Source organism: Gopherus flavomarginatus, chromosome 3 (assembly GCF_025201925.1).
Source record: "Gopherus flavomarginatus isolate rGopFla2 chromosome 3, rGopFla2.mat.asm, whole genome shotgun sequence".
Taxonomy (NCBI): Eukaryota; Metazoa; Chordata; order Testudines; family Testudinidae; genus Gopherus; species Gopherus flavomarginatus.
Window position 1 is genome coordinate 171,223,035 of NC_066619.1, and position 18,090 is coordinate 171,241,124.

The 18,090-nt window shown below is 38.1% G+C and overlaps 1 protein-coding gene across 5 annotated transcripts; it reads right to left on the reverse strand.

The window, feature by feature from the left end:
- Position 1: 1 nt before the first annotated feature.
- On the reverse strand, positions 2 to 18,047 carry RRH (retinal pigment epithelium-derived rhodopsin homolog). 5 transcript variants are annotated; one of them, XM_050946758.1, is made up of 7 exons: positions 13,405 to 18,047; positions 7,241 to 7,431; positions 5,743 to 5,842; positions 4,776 to 4,929; positions 4,223 to 4,391; positions 3,937 to 4,115; positions 2 to 2,054 (listed from the first exon to the last, which is right to left on the reverse strand). In XM_050946758.1, the coding sequence occupies exons 1-7, from the start codon at positions 13,478 to 13,480 to the stop codon at positions 1,952 to 1,954; spliced, it is 972 nt and encodes a 323-aa protein (XP_050802715.1). In that variant the 5' UTR covers positions 13,481 to 18,047; the 3' UTR covers positions 2 to 1,951. The 5 variants fall into 5 exon arrangements, with proteins under 5 accessions (XP_050802715.1, XP_050802714.1, XP_050802716.1 ...); XM_050946757.1 differs by having other exon boundaries at positions 3 to 2,054; positions 13,015 to 13,480; XM_050946759.1 differs by lacking the exon at positions 13,405 to 18,047 and adding an exon at positions 10,140 to 12,178 and having other exon boundaries at positions 3 to 2,054.
- Positions 18,048 to 18,090: the final 43 nt, after the last annotated feature.

Here is an 18,090-nt window from a genome sequence, read left to right on the forward strand (position 1 = left end):
ATGAACACAATCTAAAAACTTTTATTCCCAGGCACTCGTGTGCTGTGTGCTATGAATGTGAATGTAGACATCCATTTAGTAATAGCAGATTACACTGGATTAGCTGAGATCTGTAGCTACTTAACCTTCAAATGTATCCTGAAAGGGATCAGTTGAACCAGCTTGTTTTTTATTATGTCAAAGGAACATATTCTGTTAAAATTATATCTATCACATATCAGGAAATCATCTTTATAGTTAACTATATTGAATACAGATTTACTAGATATATTTTAACATATCCCTTTACTTCACAGGGGTGTTGTGCAGTTTAGTTAGCTAAGATTTGTAAAGCATTCTGAGATTCTGGAGGGAAGTGTACTATATAAGTGTAACATGTCAAAGATAGTACTAAAAGGGGCTAAAAGTACTTAAAGTACTGAAAGGGGCATATTCTAAGACTGAATAACTATACAGTGCAGAATGTACCTGCATTTTAATATTAAAAACAGTCAAGATTAATAGCACAATGAGTTAGGTTTTACAACTTTTTTTAGACAATTTTTTCAGGCTTTACCAGAAAGCTTAAATATGTTTAAAATAATAGTTGTATTCTGAAAAGAATATAGAGGACTTCACACAAAACTTAAATGTTAATAAAAGTCAAAAAATAAACTAATTGTTGGAGCCATCTATTGATTATCAGTTGATAGCACCAAAAATATCATGTGAAGTGAAATCCCCTTAGATTGTGCTTTAAAATGTGTGTTCTTTGTTCTTCCTTGAAGCATTAGAATGTTTGCTTTTTAGAACAGATTAGTGGATTTCAGAACAAACTATATTCTCTCTCTTTATTTTATTGTTAATGCAAAGTAAAGAGTTCAACATCCAGCATTCCAAAAGAGTCTGTATCACTTTAAAAAAGACACAGGAACTGGGTAATAGGAAGTGGACTCAATATGGTAAGTAGTTGTAGTTAGATGAAGCTGTTTTAGTTAAGATCTGCCTGAGTGTTGTTCATATTTTATATTACCAGCAGACAAGATATTTATTCTCCAAACATCAGAAATACCAATATCAAGTTAACTACCACCTACAATTGAATCTTTGAAAAGATATTCATCCCTTCAGCCCTGAATAAACTGATTCCCAAGATGGCCAGTGCTAGGCATTCAAAAACCATGAGTCAGGCCTCAAAAATCATGAGATTACCTTAAAATAATAAATTTGGGGTTTTTTTACTTGCCTTTTGGTTTAAACTTTTAACATGTGCTTGGGTCACAGTTTCAAGATTTTTCTCTTCAGGCACAAAGGTTAGAATTTTACTATTTTAAAAATGAAAGCTGAGATTCTCACATAATCACTTGGCTCCAGGAGCCAGAAAACTACCAAAATACCACAAAACTGATAATAAAGAGAGTTGGCAACACTGGAGTTTAAATACGCCTGCATTCTACAGTACTCACAGAAGCAAACTTTTCAGGTCAGATCAATCTGTGCATTTAAGACATTGAGGGAAATGCAGGATACAGTAGTACTGTGCCTGAAGTATTGAGAACTGGTTTAGAGTTCAAAGGGGGAAATTACACATACCAAAAGAACTATGCATACACAAAATTTATTTCTGTTACTATAGCACAATTAAGCATGTCCTGCTTTATTCTCCCTCCCACATCATTTTATCCCACTATCCAAGAGTTACAAAACACACTGAGCATTCACAATCACCTTTTGAGAGGGATAAGCATATTATGCCAATTGACCTAGTCTTCAGTACTAAAATCTTGGCATTTAAAAAAAAACTGTATTAAATATTATTGAGACAATGAGAAAAACAACTGGCTTGTTGGACTGGATTATTACAGTGTGATACAAATTTAATTGTGGCCCAGGTTTGACCACTTATTTCCATGTAGTGTACAAAACATATACTGTAGGGTAAATAAAGTGGCAGTGCTTTTGAGCAGCCTCATTATGTTAGCGTGCTTTGAGAGACACTCATTGGTAAAGCGTTATTAATAGTGATCTCCTGCCGAGTTTGACATCGAACCATTGCCAGGATTGCTCTCCGGAACCTGCAACGTGAGGAGGGAAGTAAAAATTCAGATGATTAGAGGCACAGATAAAGAAGCAAAAATAGAGATAAATTAAGATCAAATTATTCAAATGTGCTATACCAATAAGGCTTATTATTTTAACAAAACTTTTAGAATTTAATTAGTCTCTAGTCTCTTCGTCTGCCAGTGTAAATCAAGAGGAACTCTTCTGAGGTCCATGGAATTGCATCAATGTGAAACTAGCATGAGTGGAATTTTGTTCGAGTGACCTTACAATCCATTTTTTTCAGGACAGTCCCATTTTTCAAGTGGTCTGTCTCAGAAATTTGGCTCCTGACAATAGAATACCAAAATATCTCATTTTATCATCATCTCTTAAGTTCCCTGTAAGTTGCACAAGTGCAGCAGCCTATTTAGCACCACACATGCGCTCAAGGAACCCACCCAGTGACCTGCCCCCAATTTGCTGCAAGAGAGGCGCCCCTTCCCCGGCCCCAACTCAGCCTGCAGCCCAGACCTGCTGGGGTGGCCAGGGTGGCGCAGGCCTAACCGCAGCGACGGCTGCCATCCCCCAGCACAGACATGCTGGGGCCAGGGGAGGGGTGCCTATCCTGCAGCCCCAGTCCCAGAGTTCCAGTGGTGGGGAGAGGCGTCTCTCCCTCCCAGTCTAGGTGCTACTGCAGGGAGACAGCCCTGGGGAAGAGTCATCTCTCCTCACCGTAGCCTTGGAGACCCATCCTGCACCACAAAGCCCATCACCTCCATATTGGTTCACAAAACAAAATTCATTTGACACATGGATGGGAAAAATTAGAGTGAACACTGGTCATCTCCCTAGCAGGAGGCACAGGTGCAAGCTCTAGGACTTCATTTAACTGAGCCCTAGCCCCTCAGGAGAGTATCCACAGCAGCACCACCACCTGTGGTGCTTGGTGGACACCATGAGTCAGGACAGCACAAGTTGGGCCCCGCCAGCACAGCTGTGTGATAAAATGTAGGGAGATGAGTGGGTGAATGGATGCATGCTGGTTGTGTAGTACATGAAGGTCTAGGCAGAGGGCAGACCTAAACCAACAGGGTTGGAGAGAAGAGTCAGACCATATCAACTACTCAGCAAGAACAGTTCAGCTCATTTGTATGGATGTCCCAGATCCTGCTTGCAGGTTGAGGAATGGGAAGGGAAGGATTCCAGTGTCCCCAACCTCTGTATACTTCGAAGCACAGGCAAAACCCTTTTGATTTTGCCTGTTTTTGTGAGACCAAGGACATGTCCCAAAATTATCTCAATTCAATATGATACCTATGCTCAAAACATGGTATAGTTTTTATTTTGACAGAAGAGGTGACACCTGTGACTTGTAAATTTGCTCTTAATCGTCTCAAACCACCCAACTATGACACTTTCCAAGCCAAGCAATGATATGCATGGGAGCTACAAGTCACGAAGACCCAGATCCTCCAAGGTATTTAGCTTCCTAATTTTAATGGAAGCTATGAGGCTAAATACTTTGAGACTCTTGGGCCTAAGCAACCATATGTTTAAGCCAGTTTAATTAAAAGCAGACAGTCCCAGATTCAGATAGGACTCAAAAATTCACCCCAACCCCGTCTTGGCAAAGGACGTTACCTGAAATTGTTTTGCAAAATATTTTTATGAGGATACAACTGGAGATATCATGGAAATATTGTCAGACATATATGGTGCAGATACTACCACCTACCTTTATTAAAACCTGTCCAAAAGATCATCAGACCCATCACAGATAACTCAGCACTGGTTTAACTTTTCCATCTTTGTTAAAGATTTTGTCATATCTTATAGAAGGTCTTTCTGCACAACTAGGATGCCCAGTAATCATAAAGCAGATGGAGGCTGTTAATTTTAAAATGGGACACTTACTTTTTGTTTGCAATGACATAAATACAGGGGTTATAGAATGTGGAAGATTTTGCAAATAGAGGTGCTATGATGGCCATTGCAGGGGAAATCTTCTTTGGGTCTCCAAAGGAAGACCATAAGCATACAATGGAATATGGAGACCAAGCCACCAGAAACATCACAATCATCACAACAGACATCTATAAAACAAGAAAAAAATGTTTGATAGACCAAACCATTTATATCTGCTTACCTATATCAAAATCAAACACTATATTTATTTAAGAATTAAGACCCCGTCCATCACCTTTGTTACATCTACTTGATCAGACCAGTCTATGTTGATGCTCTCCAGGCAGTTACTGGTAGTGTACTGCTTCATTGTGCAGGAAACATTGTAGTAACAGTAAAACATGACTGTTAAGGGCACGACAAAATTAACAGCAATTACGGTCATTGTATAAGAAACAAAGGACCTGTAAGCCAAAAAATAAATACAAGATATTACAACTGTGCAGCCGTGAAAAATGACTGAAAAATGCATTGTTCCCTTATGTTTTATTGTTAATAAAACAGTCAGAAAAAACATTTACAAAAGGTAAGTACAATTTCTTCAACTTGATAAGATTTATTAGGCTCAGTGACCTTTACACCAAGGATTTCTAATGCTTTCCACTGTCAAAAATTCTTACATCCTTTTTTGATTTATTATAGATTACTTCAGTCTCTACTTCTGAACTACCATTGTCTTTTAGAAGTTGCATGGCATGTTCTTAGGAGAAAACATTGACCATGGTGTTGAACAGAAAATAAGCAATGGTCCATATTTGAGAAGTAAAATGAAGTTCTCAAAACCTTACGCATCATTTTTCCGCCAGTTTATTGTGCAGGTGGCTCCTGTTGGATCTGGGGCATAGCTAGCCCACCCAACAATAGGCATCAAGGCCCAAAAGACAGCATTTATCCAGGCAGCTAGGATCAGGGAAGTATAGTTGCGGGTAGTCATTCTTCTTCCTGTTACCAAGCAAATATTTTTACATCAAACCACTCTATTCTTTTACTTCTCTCCAAGATTTTGTTTGAACCAAAAATGTTTCCAAGCAAGACAATTAGCATAGAAATTATAAATGATCCTTACAAGCACCTGGCACACTGCAGCACACCCATTTTATTTAAGCTCTCCTCTATATCACAGATAAATGACATTTAAATACACCCAGAAGCAGAGTTGGAATACATCTCAGTATTATCACACCTTCCCCCACACAAAGCTTAGGAATAATAGAGGTTGCTGGTGCCATATCAAAGAATTGAGAGAAAGAAAGAGAGTGGGGGGATGTAGGGAAAGTGAAAGAATTAACCATTATAATTTTTAAACCCATAATAAAGATCAAGAGAAAAATACAATATAGAAAAAAAACAAACAATATTCAGAATACACATCAGCTTCAATTAGTATTCTTAGTATTATTCAATTATTCCCAGACCTGAAGAAGAGCTCTGTGTGGCTCAAAAGCTTGTCGCTCTCACCAACAGAAGTGAGTCCAATAAAGTATATTAGCTAACACATCTTGTCCCCCCAGCTTCAATTATTGTCAGGAACCATTCCACAAACAAGGGACTATGGCTTCCTTCTATATACTTGACTTTGTTAGCTATGTATAGGATAGCTCACATAATCAATTACTATAGAACTGTGCCCAAATTTTGGAAGCAGGTTTCCACAAGAGGAAATAAAAGAACTTGCATGAAGGTTCATAAGATGTCAACTAATAAATGATTGAAATGATCATTTTGGTGCAAGACTTATATCCAAGACTACAGTACCTATATCAGGCCTGCAGATTGTCAGGTAACGATCAATTGCAACAACTGTAAGCAACCCGATACTTGCCATTCCGAAGAAGATATTTAAGGCAGCATAGATCTGAAATTTAAAAAGATAACATGTCCATTTCACTTCCTAATGCAAATGCTTTCAAAGGTTTGAGTCTTCTCCTGTATCCTGAAGCTAAGTGTTATCATGGGTTGTATTCAATGCATTCTTCAATGACCAATTTGTTAAACTCAAATAGTTAATAGTTTGTTAAAGTAAAACTGAACATTTTAAAATAAGTGTGCTTGCATAAGCCCTCATAAATCCCATTGAAGACATTTGCCAGAAGTCACCATTTATTTTAACTCATGTTAAATAAATAATTTAATGATCCTGGGATTCAAAGTTGTTTATCTAATGTTTCTGTTGCATACTGGGGAAACACAAACAATATTTTTCTTACTGCAGAAGTTATAACCAGACAGTCACACAATTCTACAATATCAGTTTACAGGATTTCTTCAGTTTAGATCAAGTTGAGTTTAGAGTCCTAAAGATCCTAAGAACCCAAATCAAGGCAGAGTGGAAACTCTCAGATCTGATCCCAAAAATATAAGTCATCCTAAATGCAATCAAATGAGGGCCTTGGATCGCTGGTGAACATTGGCTGAATGCTGAACTTGAAATTAAATCTTCAATCAGGCAAGTTGTGTGTGATTTCAGATCTTGTTGGGAGCATTCTGCTGTCCTGTTTAATTTTTGCCAAACAAATACTTTCAGGGTGTATAATTAATATTACTGCTAAATACTCATTTCCTGGGTTAAAAATCATATTTAAGTAACTGCATGCACAGTCAGCAAAGATTATTACGTTTCTGCTAATGATATGTTTTCAGTGACCATTTTACATGAAGAGAGAAAAATTGTGCAAATTCTAAAATAAGATAGCTGTTTCTTTGAATACGTACCAAGATTTTCAAGATGACTACTGGTTATGCAAAAGTCCATTTTATGGGTACCTTAACAGACATCCCTTAAAGATGCCTGATTTCTGAAAGTGCTAAGCTCCCACCCTCTGCAAATCAGATACTTTAAAGTTTATCAGTTTGACCACCCAAAGATTGAGACACCCAAAATCACTGGTTACTTTGAAAATCTTGGTTAGTAAATGGTGAGAAGCATCCACGAATTCTACAAAAAGTAATGCGATATATATTGTTATAGCTATTTTAATATTGTATATTTAACATCAACACAAGTTTATGCTTCAATAGCCTTCCAAACTTTAAACAATGAAAATTAGCAATGAGTCCTAAGCAACTCCCCAGCTCCAAATACCACTGAATTTTAAGGAAGTTCAGATCCAGACCTGGACCCAAACTCTGCAGCTCAGACTCCTCTCTAAAGAACATTAAAAATCAAAGGAAGGTATTTTTCATATATTTAGGTTTGTGTTTAATTGCTTAGTACTTGTTTGGTCCCTGATTTAATATAAAAAATCTCAAATACCTGGCATCCGGTGTACCCAAATTTCCAGCTTCCATGTAGGTCTGAAGCAGCAGACATAGGATAACCAATGCCACTAACACCGATGTCGGTAAAAGCCAGGTTAATAATAATTGCATTTGTTGCTGTCCGAAGTTCCTTGTACTTAACAAAGATGCCTAACACAATTATGTTACTGAGAAGGCTTATCATCCCTGTGAAAACACAAAAAAAGGAAGCCTGACAAGTGGCAGAAATAACGACACAGTATAGGTCGTAACAAACCAAAATACATAATGAAATCTAAACATAAACCCATTCTATTTTAATCTGCAAAGATCATATTTAAGAGCGAGAGCTTTCCTAATTTATAGACTCAAACTCTGATTCACCAAGGTCTCTAAGGACATGATTAAGTTTAAGTACTAAAGGATATGCTTTAGTCTCTTGCTGAATCAGGGCCTCACTATCTGAGCTCAATGGGTATGGCAGGTATCCAGAATCTCTCAGACTAGAATCTTAAGAGCTCAGTCCTACAGAGGTAGTGCTGAGCCCTCACTAGCACTGCTGAACACAGTGCATTGTCATGATGCAGCAGAATTAAGTACACTGAAAGGAGTGGGTGCAGCAGGCTGGTCAGGCTGGCAAAAACACTCTGGCATTGAGCAGCTGGCTGTGATACTGCTTCACAAGACGCATCAGAAGCCTTTATGTGGAAGACCCTCACAGCAACTGCAGTAACTTGCTTTCTGCTAAGGATAGCTCTGCAGCAGAACTCTAAAATTATGAAAATGGCACAGAATTTGCATGTGCTGAATTATGAGCAAGTTAGAGAGCCTTCACCATCTGCCTCCATTCTAGGCACACGTACTTACTCCCTGCTCATCAGTGCTCAGTTCATTGCAGGCATAGGAGTTTGCTCACATTGTTGAACATTGAATATATTCCACTCTGTTAAGTCCAGTCTTGCTTCCTTTGAGTTTTCCAATTGACTTCCCTAGTAGCATGGTTGGACCCAAAGTGAGGGCCATTCTGCACAGCTGCTTCATGCTGAGTGCTAGCCCTTATGCTGGAGACACTACTTTGAGTGTGCTCAGCATGCTATCTACAGGATCAATGTGAATGAAGTCTCCATTTTCTCCTCTCTCAGTTAATTATTTCATTTAAAACAAAGCACCCTAATTTTTCCTACATTCACAACCAGTAAGGACAGCTTCACAATGAGCATCAGTGTATGGTTGTCTCATTGAATATATAGCCAGAGAAACGGAAATAGCACCAATCGAGTTCTGAATCTTAATGGAGTGTTAATTTTGAATCTTATTTACTAATAATAACGTGCTTGGCACATATAAGTGTGCACATGAAATCAGGCAGAGTGAAAGCTCAATGCTATGCTGTTCAGATTGTGAAAGGCCCAGTTTCTCTTGAGGAGTAAGATAAGATCCAGCTCTTGCCTGTCAGTTACTACCCTCCTGGATCTCAGAGCAGATACAGTCCTGATCCTCCAGTGCTGTACTTTTGAGTCTCTTATGTAGTCTTCAACATTCCTGAACCCCAAGAGCTAATCCACTCACTGAAATCCCCAGTTCCTCCTGCTGCTCCCTTCTGGTCCCCAAGGCCAGTGGGATTTATGACCCCGGTTGGCTCCCCTCAGTCCGGACAGACATTACTGAACTTCTGCTGACTCTGGCATACAGAAAGGAGAAACAAACCCTAGATTTTTAAATACTGAATACTGCTCCACTGTCTCTGCTCATAACAATGCAACAGTGGTCAATCGGTTCTCTGCTACCATTTTGCAGGAATTATTGTGTATGGGGCAGAGAACAGATTAATTCTCTCACCAACCGAGGTAGTATAACTGTAAGGGTTAACGACTTCAAGCACCTCAGTTCATATGTACAACTCGCATTGGTGCTCAATAAGACACACCCACAATGCACAACATGGACAATCTAGCTTTATATATACACAAGTTACCTGTATAATGACTAAACCATTATGTCCACCTCTATACCCATGATACATATACAATTAATATGGAAACGAGAAAAACAGTAACAACTTACATATAGGGATAGCAGCGGTGAAATTCTGGAAAAGAGCCTCTAAAAACAGAAGTACAATGCCAACATTTCAGTTCTTAAATAAGAACATAAGAAGAGCCGTACTGGGTCAGACCAAAGGTCCATCTAGCCCAGTATCCTGTCTACCGACAGTGGCTAATGCCAGGTGACCCAGAGGGATTGAACCCAACAGGCAAAGATCAAGTGATCTCTCTCCTGCCATCCATCTCCATCCTCTGACAAACAGAGTCTAGTCCATTCCTTACCTATCCTGGCTAACAGATGTTAATGGACTTAACCTCCATGAATTTATCCAGTTCTCTTTTAAATGCTGTTAGCGTTAGCCATGAAATGGCTAAATTCCATGTGTGTAAATCAGTGACATTTTATTATACATGTACTTCATTGTAGGAGTTCCACAGCAATGTATCATTAGTTAAATTGCCTATACTACAGAATCATACTTAAATCAAACATTTCAAACACAAATGTAGCAAAGTCTCATTGATTTTTCAGCGATATGTGTCATTCTTTTTATTATCACAAGCTGTTCAGAACATTAGCAGTGACCAGAGTAGGCATGTGTTCAGACAGGAAAAGTTTCCTGTACAGCATGAGTTTAAACGAATAGAAGGTGCTGGGTGTACCTAACAGTACTGAGGCCACATATTTTGATGATTACCAGTAGCAGGAATGGCACAGCACAGACTATTAAAATGAAGGAAAAACTTAGCCATAGGGATGCCTCCACTTTGTTCTGTTAGAAGTCTTGGCATGAAAGGATTACAAATTCTCTGATTTCCTCAATTAAACCTTGTGATATTTGCCATAATCAAGGTAACAGAGCCTTTTACATTCCTTGATCAAGAACAGCAAAAGGGGCTCTCCTCTCATTCTTCTTGCTAAAGGAGGGAAAGAAAATTAAGGCAGTCTCTATGTAATAGGCAACAGAGTTACTGTGAACTTCACAATAATTAAGTAGAAAGTTACTCCTGTATAGTTACAATGTTTTAACTACAAAGAGAGTTTGCAGATTCAGTTAGTGATCCTTCACTTGTAATAGAGCTATTCTGTGACCATGACACTTAAGATGGTTCCATTTCACCATTGTGAGCAAACCACAGAGACATAAATGCTTTCAATGGTTTGAACATACCAGTGATCAACATTAAAACAAAAAATAACCAAACAGCAAACCAAGCTCTAGCAGTTATTTCCTTTTCAGAGCATGGGAAAATATCTGCTGATACTGTAGCACAGTAAAAACAATGAGGAGTCCCTGTGGCACCTTAGAGACTAACAAATTTATTTGGGCATAAGCTTTTGCGGGCTAAAATCCACTTCATCAGATGCATGGAGTGAAAAATACAGTAAGCAGGTATATTTATTTATAAATATATATAATATATATTTATATTTATAAATATACAGCACATGAAAAGATGGGAGTTGCCTTACCAAGTGGTGGTCAGCTAATGAGGCCAATTCAATTAATGGGGAAGTGGCCTTTTCTCAACAGTTGACAAAAAGGGGTGAATATCCAGAGAGGGAAAATTCCAAAAGTAATTGGTAATTGGCCTCATTAGTCTCTAAGGTGCCACAAGGACTCCTTGCTGTTTTTGCTGACATAGACTAACATGGCTACCACTCTGAAACCTGTAGCACAGTAGCTGTTGATAAATGCTGACTTAATGATGACCACTGTATCTGTATTTCATTTCCTTTGTCATCTTCTCCAGCTGCTAACTAATACAATGAGGTTAAAGTCTTCCATTGATGAGCTCTTTCTCTTATGGCAATGGAACTGAACTACCGATCAACATGTTCAGGATGTGAATTTGTTAGAATGAGGTGTTCAGAAATGGACCAAACTAATTGTCACAAGTTCCTGCACTAAACCTAGGTTCATACTACAGCTGCAATCATTGCTAGCACAGCTTCCCTAATGAACTAAGACAAAGTAATGAGAAGAAGAAAAAGATTTTTCAGCTATAGTTATTTCAGACGGTATTCATAACAGTTAGTAAAACATTTTCAGACAGAAGTGTGAATGTTGGGTAGACTATGTTCCTTTAACTCAAAACCCAGTGCTGTAGGTTTATACAACTGGCAAATATATACCACAGACCCACTTGTAGAGCCCACATGTCAGTTGTCAGGTGAGAGAGAAAGAGGAGAGGTTTTTTCCCTTGCTAATCTCTGTATCTCCCCTGTTGATATTGCTCTTCATAAAATGGTCAAACTATTTCATAAACCAGACATTGATACAACCCAAATCCAGTCAATTTGAGTTAAACCAAAGTCTGAACAAATGACCTTCATTTCTTAGAGTGCCAATATTATCCATTTATCTGCAAATGATCTGGTGGCACCAACAAGTAGAGTTTCAATATATTATTCAATAGATTATTATTGAATACAATAGATTCTTAGCAAAACTATAAGAAGAACTAACAAAAATTAGAGCTGTTTGAAATATCAGCCTTGGTATCAAAAAAACTAAATGAGTTCATCTTAAACAGAAGAATGATTTGTCAAATACTATACAAAAAAGATTCACTGAGTAAAATTTGATCTTCATAATTCATAGAATCTCAGGGTTGGAAGGGACCTCAGGAGGTCATCTAGTCCAATCCCCTGCTCAAAGCAGGACCAATCCCCAGACTGATTTTTGCCCCAGCTCCCTAAATGGCCCCCTCAAGTATTGAACTCACCAAACCCTGGGTTTACCAGGCCAGTGCTCAAACCATTGAGCTATTCCTCCCCCACAAATGAATATATGGAGATATACCTATCTCACAGAACTGGAAGGGACCCTGAAACGTCACTGAGTCCAATTAATGCACATAAACCATAAAATCTGAATAATTAATTGAAAATTCTTCATAAGCTAATTATAACTGAAAACACCTGGAAAAAGTGTGCCCAAAACATACATTATTTCCTAACAAAAATATTTATACCTAAAATGGCTTAAATTTTCAATTGAACAGGCATAAAACAAACAGAGGCATATTTTTTAATGTGCTAGACTGTAGTATTAAAGCATTTACTTTTGAAATATTCAATTATCGTACTGAAATAAACAAGTTTTCAAGAAAAGTTATTTCATATTTGAGAAGGATCTCAGCTTCTCCAACTCTTGTCCCAAAGCCCACTGCAATCAGTGGGAGTACACTGACTTTGGATCAGGCCCCTAGCGTGTGTGCTACTTTTCCTAAAATGCGTCAGCAGTGAAACATACAACTGAAACGACTGTCTGCTTGTTTCCCATCAATGAGCAGCCCCCTCCCTCTTAGTGACATTCCAACACTTCCACTTACATCCCACCCCACAGACACCCATGAACACTCTTAAGACTACACATACATTGTTGTGAACATATGACAGATCAGGATAACTTCAAGCACATCACTGAAAAATGCAAAATGTTGCAACTTGTATTCTTATTCCTTTGGCAGAATTCCGCATTTTTTGCTAAAATCACATATAAGCAAAGTACTTTTTTAAATAATGTAACAAAGTCTTAAACTGTACCCCTAATTTTAGACGTTCCTACACATTTTACAGTCACCCTGTTACTTATCTGCTCATCTACCTTCAAGCTGAGAGACACTAGACCTTTTGCTTTTTGTATATAAAAGGCATTTCATTGGCATTTTGACCCAAAATGAATATTGAAGCCTAAATTCCCATTTAAAAAAAAAAATAACCCATCAACCTCCATACCTGCTGTTATTAAGTAAGCTGCGACTATATTGTGCTCAGTCTGTGAAAAGGCTGACTGAGCTTCATTTTTGCTCTCTGAAGAGTTAGTTGAAACATTCCAAAACATTTTAGACTGAAGAAATTGGGGTATTTCCTCCATGTCAGTTCTTCAAGAGGACATACACAAAACACTCCAAGATCCTTTTAGGCAAATTCTTTCACTATGGAACAGACTCATTGAACCATTTAAAAAAAAAAAAAATTCCCACACCACTCCCCCACTGACAAGTTACCAACAGGATTTAATTGGACTATGCAAAAGAGTTTACATTCACAATTTGTGCAAGGAAAAGCTTCTAAGCAAAACAAAGAGCAGCACAGAACTAGGTGCATTTCCAACAAGATGCTTACATTTCAGAGTCTTATTGCTAAAGAGATTAGCTGTCACATGCTCCCACACTTTTTCCTTCAACTTCTTGTGAAACATTTCAGAAGATCTAGACAAGAGTTGGCTAGATTCAAGAGAACTTCAGCCTCGTTTGGAATTAATCTAATAATCACAGAGCACACATAATAGGAATACTAAAAATAAAAATGAGAGTTTCTCTAAAATGTAGGATACACCTAATCTAAACTCCACCTTTATTCCTTACTATAACTTCTCAGAAGTTTTTGTTGATTTAACTTAAGTAATCCTGCTCGTAAATATGAACCTTTCATAATTTCCATAAACTCTCATAATTCTTTTACATGTTAACCACAATCCTTTTTATGTTGTATATTTATATGTTTACTGCCCTATACCTACTGAAACTGAAAAGTTCTTTGTCCTTCAGTTGAACCTAGTACATGAAGGGAAAGTGAACCCAGTAATGGAACGTATGTAATCTTTTACTAAGATAGCCAAGACATCTAGGGAAGGGACCCTACAGAAGTATGTTAAAATAAATAAGACGGGGTAATTGATAAGGGAGTGCTTATAATCTCAATTATGTTCTGTCATTTATAAGGGACATTTGTCATCACAGATTTTTCTGCGATTTATGAAATTATGACCCATTGAAAGATGTTTTTAACTCAAAGGAAGTGCTTATTACAACAGGTGTTCTTAATAACTGAACTAGAAATTCCTTTAGCTTATTAATCATGTAAACTAAGTTTCCATAAAATAAATTCTGTAAGTAATTATATAAAATGAGAGATCAAAAACAGAACACATAGTGAAATTAAGAGTGGGAAGGTAATTTTTGCCTCACACCCTATAAAAGAAAAGAGAGTTTGGGAATTAGTTTGGGAATGACCACAGCCAGAATTCCATCAGTTACCAAGGAAGAGAACAGGGTGCCGTCCTTTCACCATTAACAGGAGGAGATAATGGAGGTTTTCTTTATGTAGTCTAATACTGTATTAATCTTTAACCTTTTTAATTAAATAATTCCATTTGAGCCTGTTATTTTGAAATCTCCCTTTGCTATTAAATTCAAACACGCTACAATCAAGTGAATGGCTGAAATGAGAAAAAAAAACACAACAGCCGACATTTTCAAAAGTAGCGACTATGAGCGGTCAATTTGAACCTTTGAAGGGGCCTGATTTTTTGAGGGTGGGTGCTCAGCACTTTCTGAAAGGCAGGCCATTTTGATGTGGCTCAAGTTGGACAGCCAAAACTTGAGGCACCTGTGGTGGAATGCTAAGTAGGTGGCTTCGTGCGTAACATACCTTACCTCAGTTGGTAACAGCCATACTGGGCAGTGCATTCAAGTATCTTAAGGAGAACACATCTTTTGTATCTCTCTCCAGGATGGAAGCTCTGTAGCCAGTGCAAACCTGGTACAGAAGCCTAACCTGCTCGTAGCAGCCCTACAACCTAATGTGTACAGAGTACATGACAGCACCCAAAATCACTAATTACGTTTGAAACTCTTGACCATTATAAATGTTTTAATATTATTATTTGATATTTACGTTACAGTAGCACCGAGAGACCAACCAACTTGGGCACCCATTGTGCTAGATACTGTACAAACAGTGACTGACACTCTCTCCCCCGCTGCACTGCACTGCAATTTTTCTCAGTGCAAAAAATAATTACAAGGTATAAAGTAAGAGGTTTGCCACCACTTTCCCCACATAAAAGTCATGCTGGCCTGTGAGCTGGCTCCATCTCTTCTATTCTGCCTAGAGATCTGCATTCACTTGTATAGGTTCTCGCATTGCAGCTAGTACTTGTATCAATAGGTTACTTTTTTGTCACGAGGACTTGAGTCAGTCTTTGGAATGGGGGCAGGGTGGAAGTGTCTGTAAGGAGAGAAGAGATGATGTCTTGGCAATGAAACCACTTTCTCAGCACCTTGTTGTCTATATTTTACAAGACCAAACCATAAAATGTTTCTCCTCCATGAATACTGATATCTGGTTGAAATCTGTTCTTTGCTTACATTTTTTGGCACAATTTTCAGAAGTCCTATAGCTCCTGTAAATTCCATGTAAGTCAACTGAAGTTAGCACCTATGAAAATCAGGCCACAACTATTCCATTCTAAACTGAATATCAAACTCAGGTAATGGCGAATGAAAACAATTTAAACAATCTTTTACATCTAGTCATAAGAAAAATTGAAGTTTTCTGATTTGTGCAGTCAGCTAAATATCACAGAAGTATCATATTGTTTTAGATACCTTATATTCCCAACTTAGGATTTGTTTAAAGTAAGGAAATTCTCAGACAAAAAATGTCAATATTAAATTAAGGCTAATACCTAGCATTAACTTAGGGATAAATATTCTTAAGAACACTGCTTTTAGCAAAACAAAATAAAAGAAACCAAAGCAAGAAATTCAGAAATAAAGCATATAATAAACCCAGATATTTGGATGTGCATGTGGAAATGCACAATTAACTTACCAAACTACCTTAAATATATACTTAGCACTTTGCCTCTTAGCACTCGCATGAAAATATCAGAAATTCAGACTACTGTTATCTATCAATAAGAAAGTGTTATCTGTGACAAGAATAGAATGATATATTCGTTCAGTGATTATGCCACATCTAGCCTTACTAAATGTCAAAGCCACTCCACAGAAAATGTTATTTAAAAAATTCCTAAACACAACTAGCTCACTGAAGGTAATCACTCCTCACCCTGTGAGGGCCCAGTCATGCAAGGTTGCTGAGGGTGCTCAGTACCCTGGTAGACAGCAGACTGAGCCTTCTGATGCTGATCCAGTGTCATTAGATGTAATGTAACCAACAATGGAGACATGAATCAGGAAAAGCCAGTGCTCAGGTATACATTTTTTATCCCACTTGTGAATCCTACAAGTTCACTGGCTGTTTAAACCATAGGCTGGAGCCCTCTCAAAAGTTCTTAGAAAAAGTCAACAACCCAAAACCAGCATCTTACAAAGCAGCTACAAGAGTCACAGAAAAGATGGGATACTGAAATTGTCCAGAATTAATATTAAGGTAGTGTGGGTACCTTAACTGTGAATTTGCATATTTTCAAATGTTTGGGTTTCTTGTAAGCTTACTCTACAATTTCCTGCCCTTTTAATGGCTGCTTTTTGCTACTCACAATTAGCTTATAACAACTTTTACCTATACAAAGTTTTACAGTCTGTCTGTGAATTACCCTGTATAGTTTCACTAGTATGTGGAACCACTAGAAAATGAGTTTTTTGATGCTGGTGAGTTTTGCTCTGAGTTATTCTCAGACTTCATTCAGCTTAAAAGGATACAATATCTAGAGTGCTTGTTTCCATCCTAGACGATTTGTAGCTTTTAGATAGCTGAAGATCTGAGCTGGACAAAAAGACTTAACACAACTGTAACAAAAACATCAAACTCTCCTCTCTGGCACCTTGACTCTTCAACTCCAAGATCACCTTCCTCACCACTGCTCTATCACCTGCACCACCCCACACTCAAGTTTATAATGGATTTTATTTTCCCACAGTATCCCGTTCAACACTCCTTCCTGCCTTTCAAGGCTATACACAGCTCTGCCTCCCATCTCATATCTAGTTGCCTCCCTTCCTTTCTGTGTGCTCTCTATGCTATGCACGTTTGACTTTTCTACAAGCAACTATGCACTCTCCTGCATTCTATACCTAGAACATCCTCCCACGTCTGAGCACTATAGTCTTCAAATCCTTCTCAAAATAGTTACACTTCCATCGCTGTCCTCCACTCCAGCCCTCACTCGGGACACACTGCTTCCAAATTATAAGGGTAGATTTTCAAAGGCAAATAGGGCAGTTAAGCACCTGACTTCTCTTGAGCATCAGTAGGAGGTGAGTGCCTGACCACCCTTTGTACCTTTGCAAATATCCTCTTTGTTAAAAAATGACAAGGGACCAAAGATGATGCATATGTAACAGTAATCGTCCCATGTTCGTTTCCATCCTCTCACTTTGTCAGTCTTTGGTATGTTAAATATAATTTAAAATTGTAACATCCTTTGCCATAGCAAATCCTTTTTGTCCATAAAATACTAATCCTGTCTGCTAGGCTGTATAAATAATTCAATATAAGATAAGGGCATGCTTTGTGACAACAAGGGAAGGAACCTTTCACTTCATTGGCTCCAGTTTGGTCAAGACCAATGGAAAGCTTTTGTTGCTATTCAAGAGTCATTAGTGGCATCAGTAAGAATATTTCCACCTGTGTCCAGCATATAGATATCTACATCACAACTGTTAATGACAACAGATAAGCAAAGAACTGAACTAGACATGGAGACTCAATTTACTCTTAACAGAGCAACATCTAAATACATGGTATACACGATATTACCAACAGCTTCCCTTACTGATTGATAAGATTTTTATAAAATCTTCTTTCATGTTTGCCTGCAGAGTAGAGATTGTCCCTTCACGCAAACTCTGAAGAGCCACAGTAGTTATTAGCATTCCACCCATCCCACAATTCACTGCATTGGACAAGCCTGCCAAAACCTGGATCCATAGGACAAACACATGCCAGCAGTTTGTGGAATCCTTTCTGCAACACTTGTCTTACAGCACACCTGTAAGGGACTAACACACCACACCATTTCACTATTCCACGAAATCTGGAAAGAAGACTGAGCTGGCC

Bases quoted from the DNA above. Each gene is read 5' to 3' on its own strand.
- RRH (XM_050946757.1), bottom strand. From the start codon at position 13,153: ATGGAGGAAATACCCCAATTTCTTCAGTCTAAAATGTTTTGGAATGTT. The intron at 7,432-13,014 runs GTATGGAGGTTG...GTGTTTTCACAG, and splicing joins AGCTTACTTAATAACAGCAG to GGATGATAAGCCTTCTCAGT. The intron at 4,930-5,742 runs GTACTGTAGTCT...GCTTGGTAACAG, and splicing joins AATCTGCAGGCCTGATATAG to GAAGAAGAATGACTACCCGC.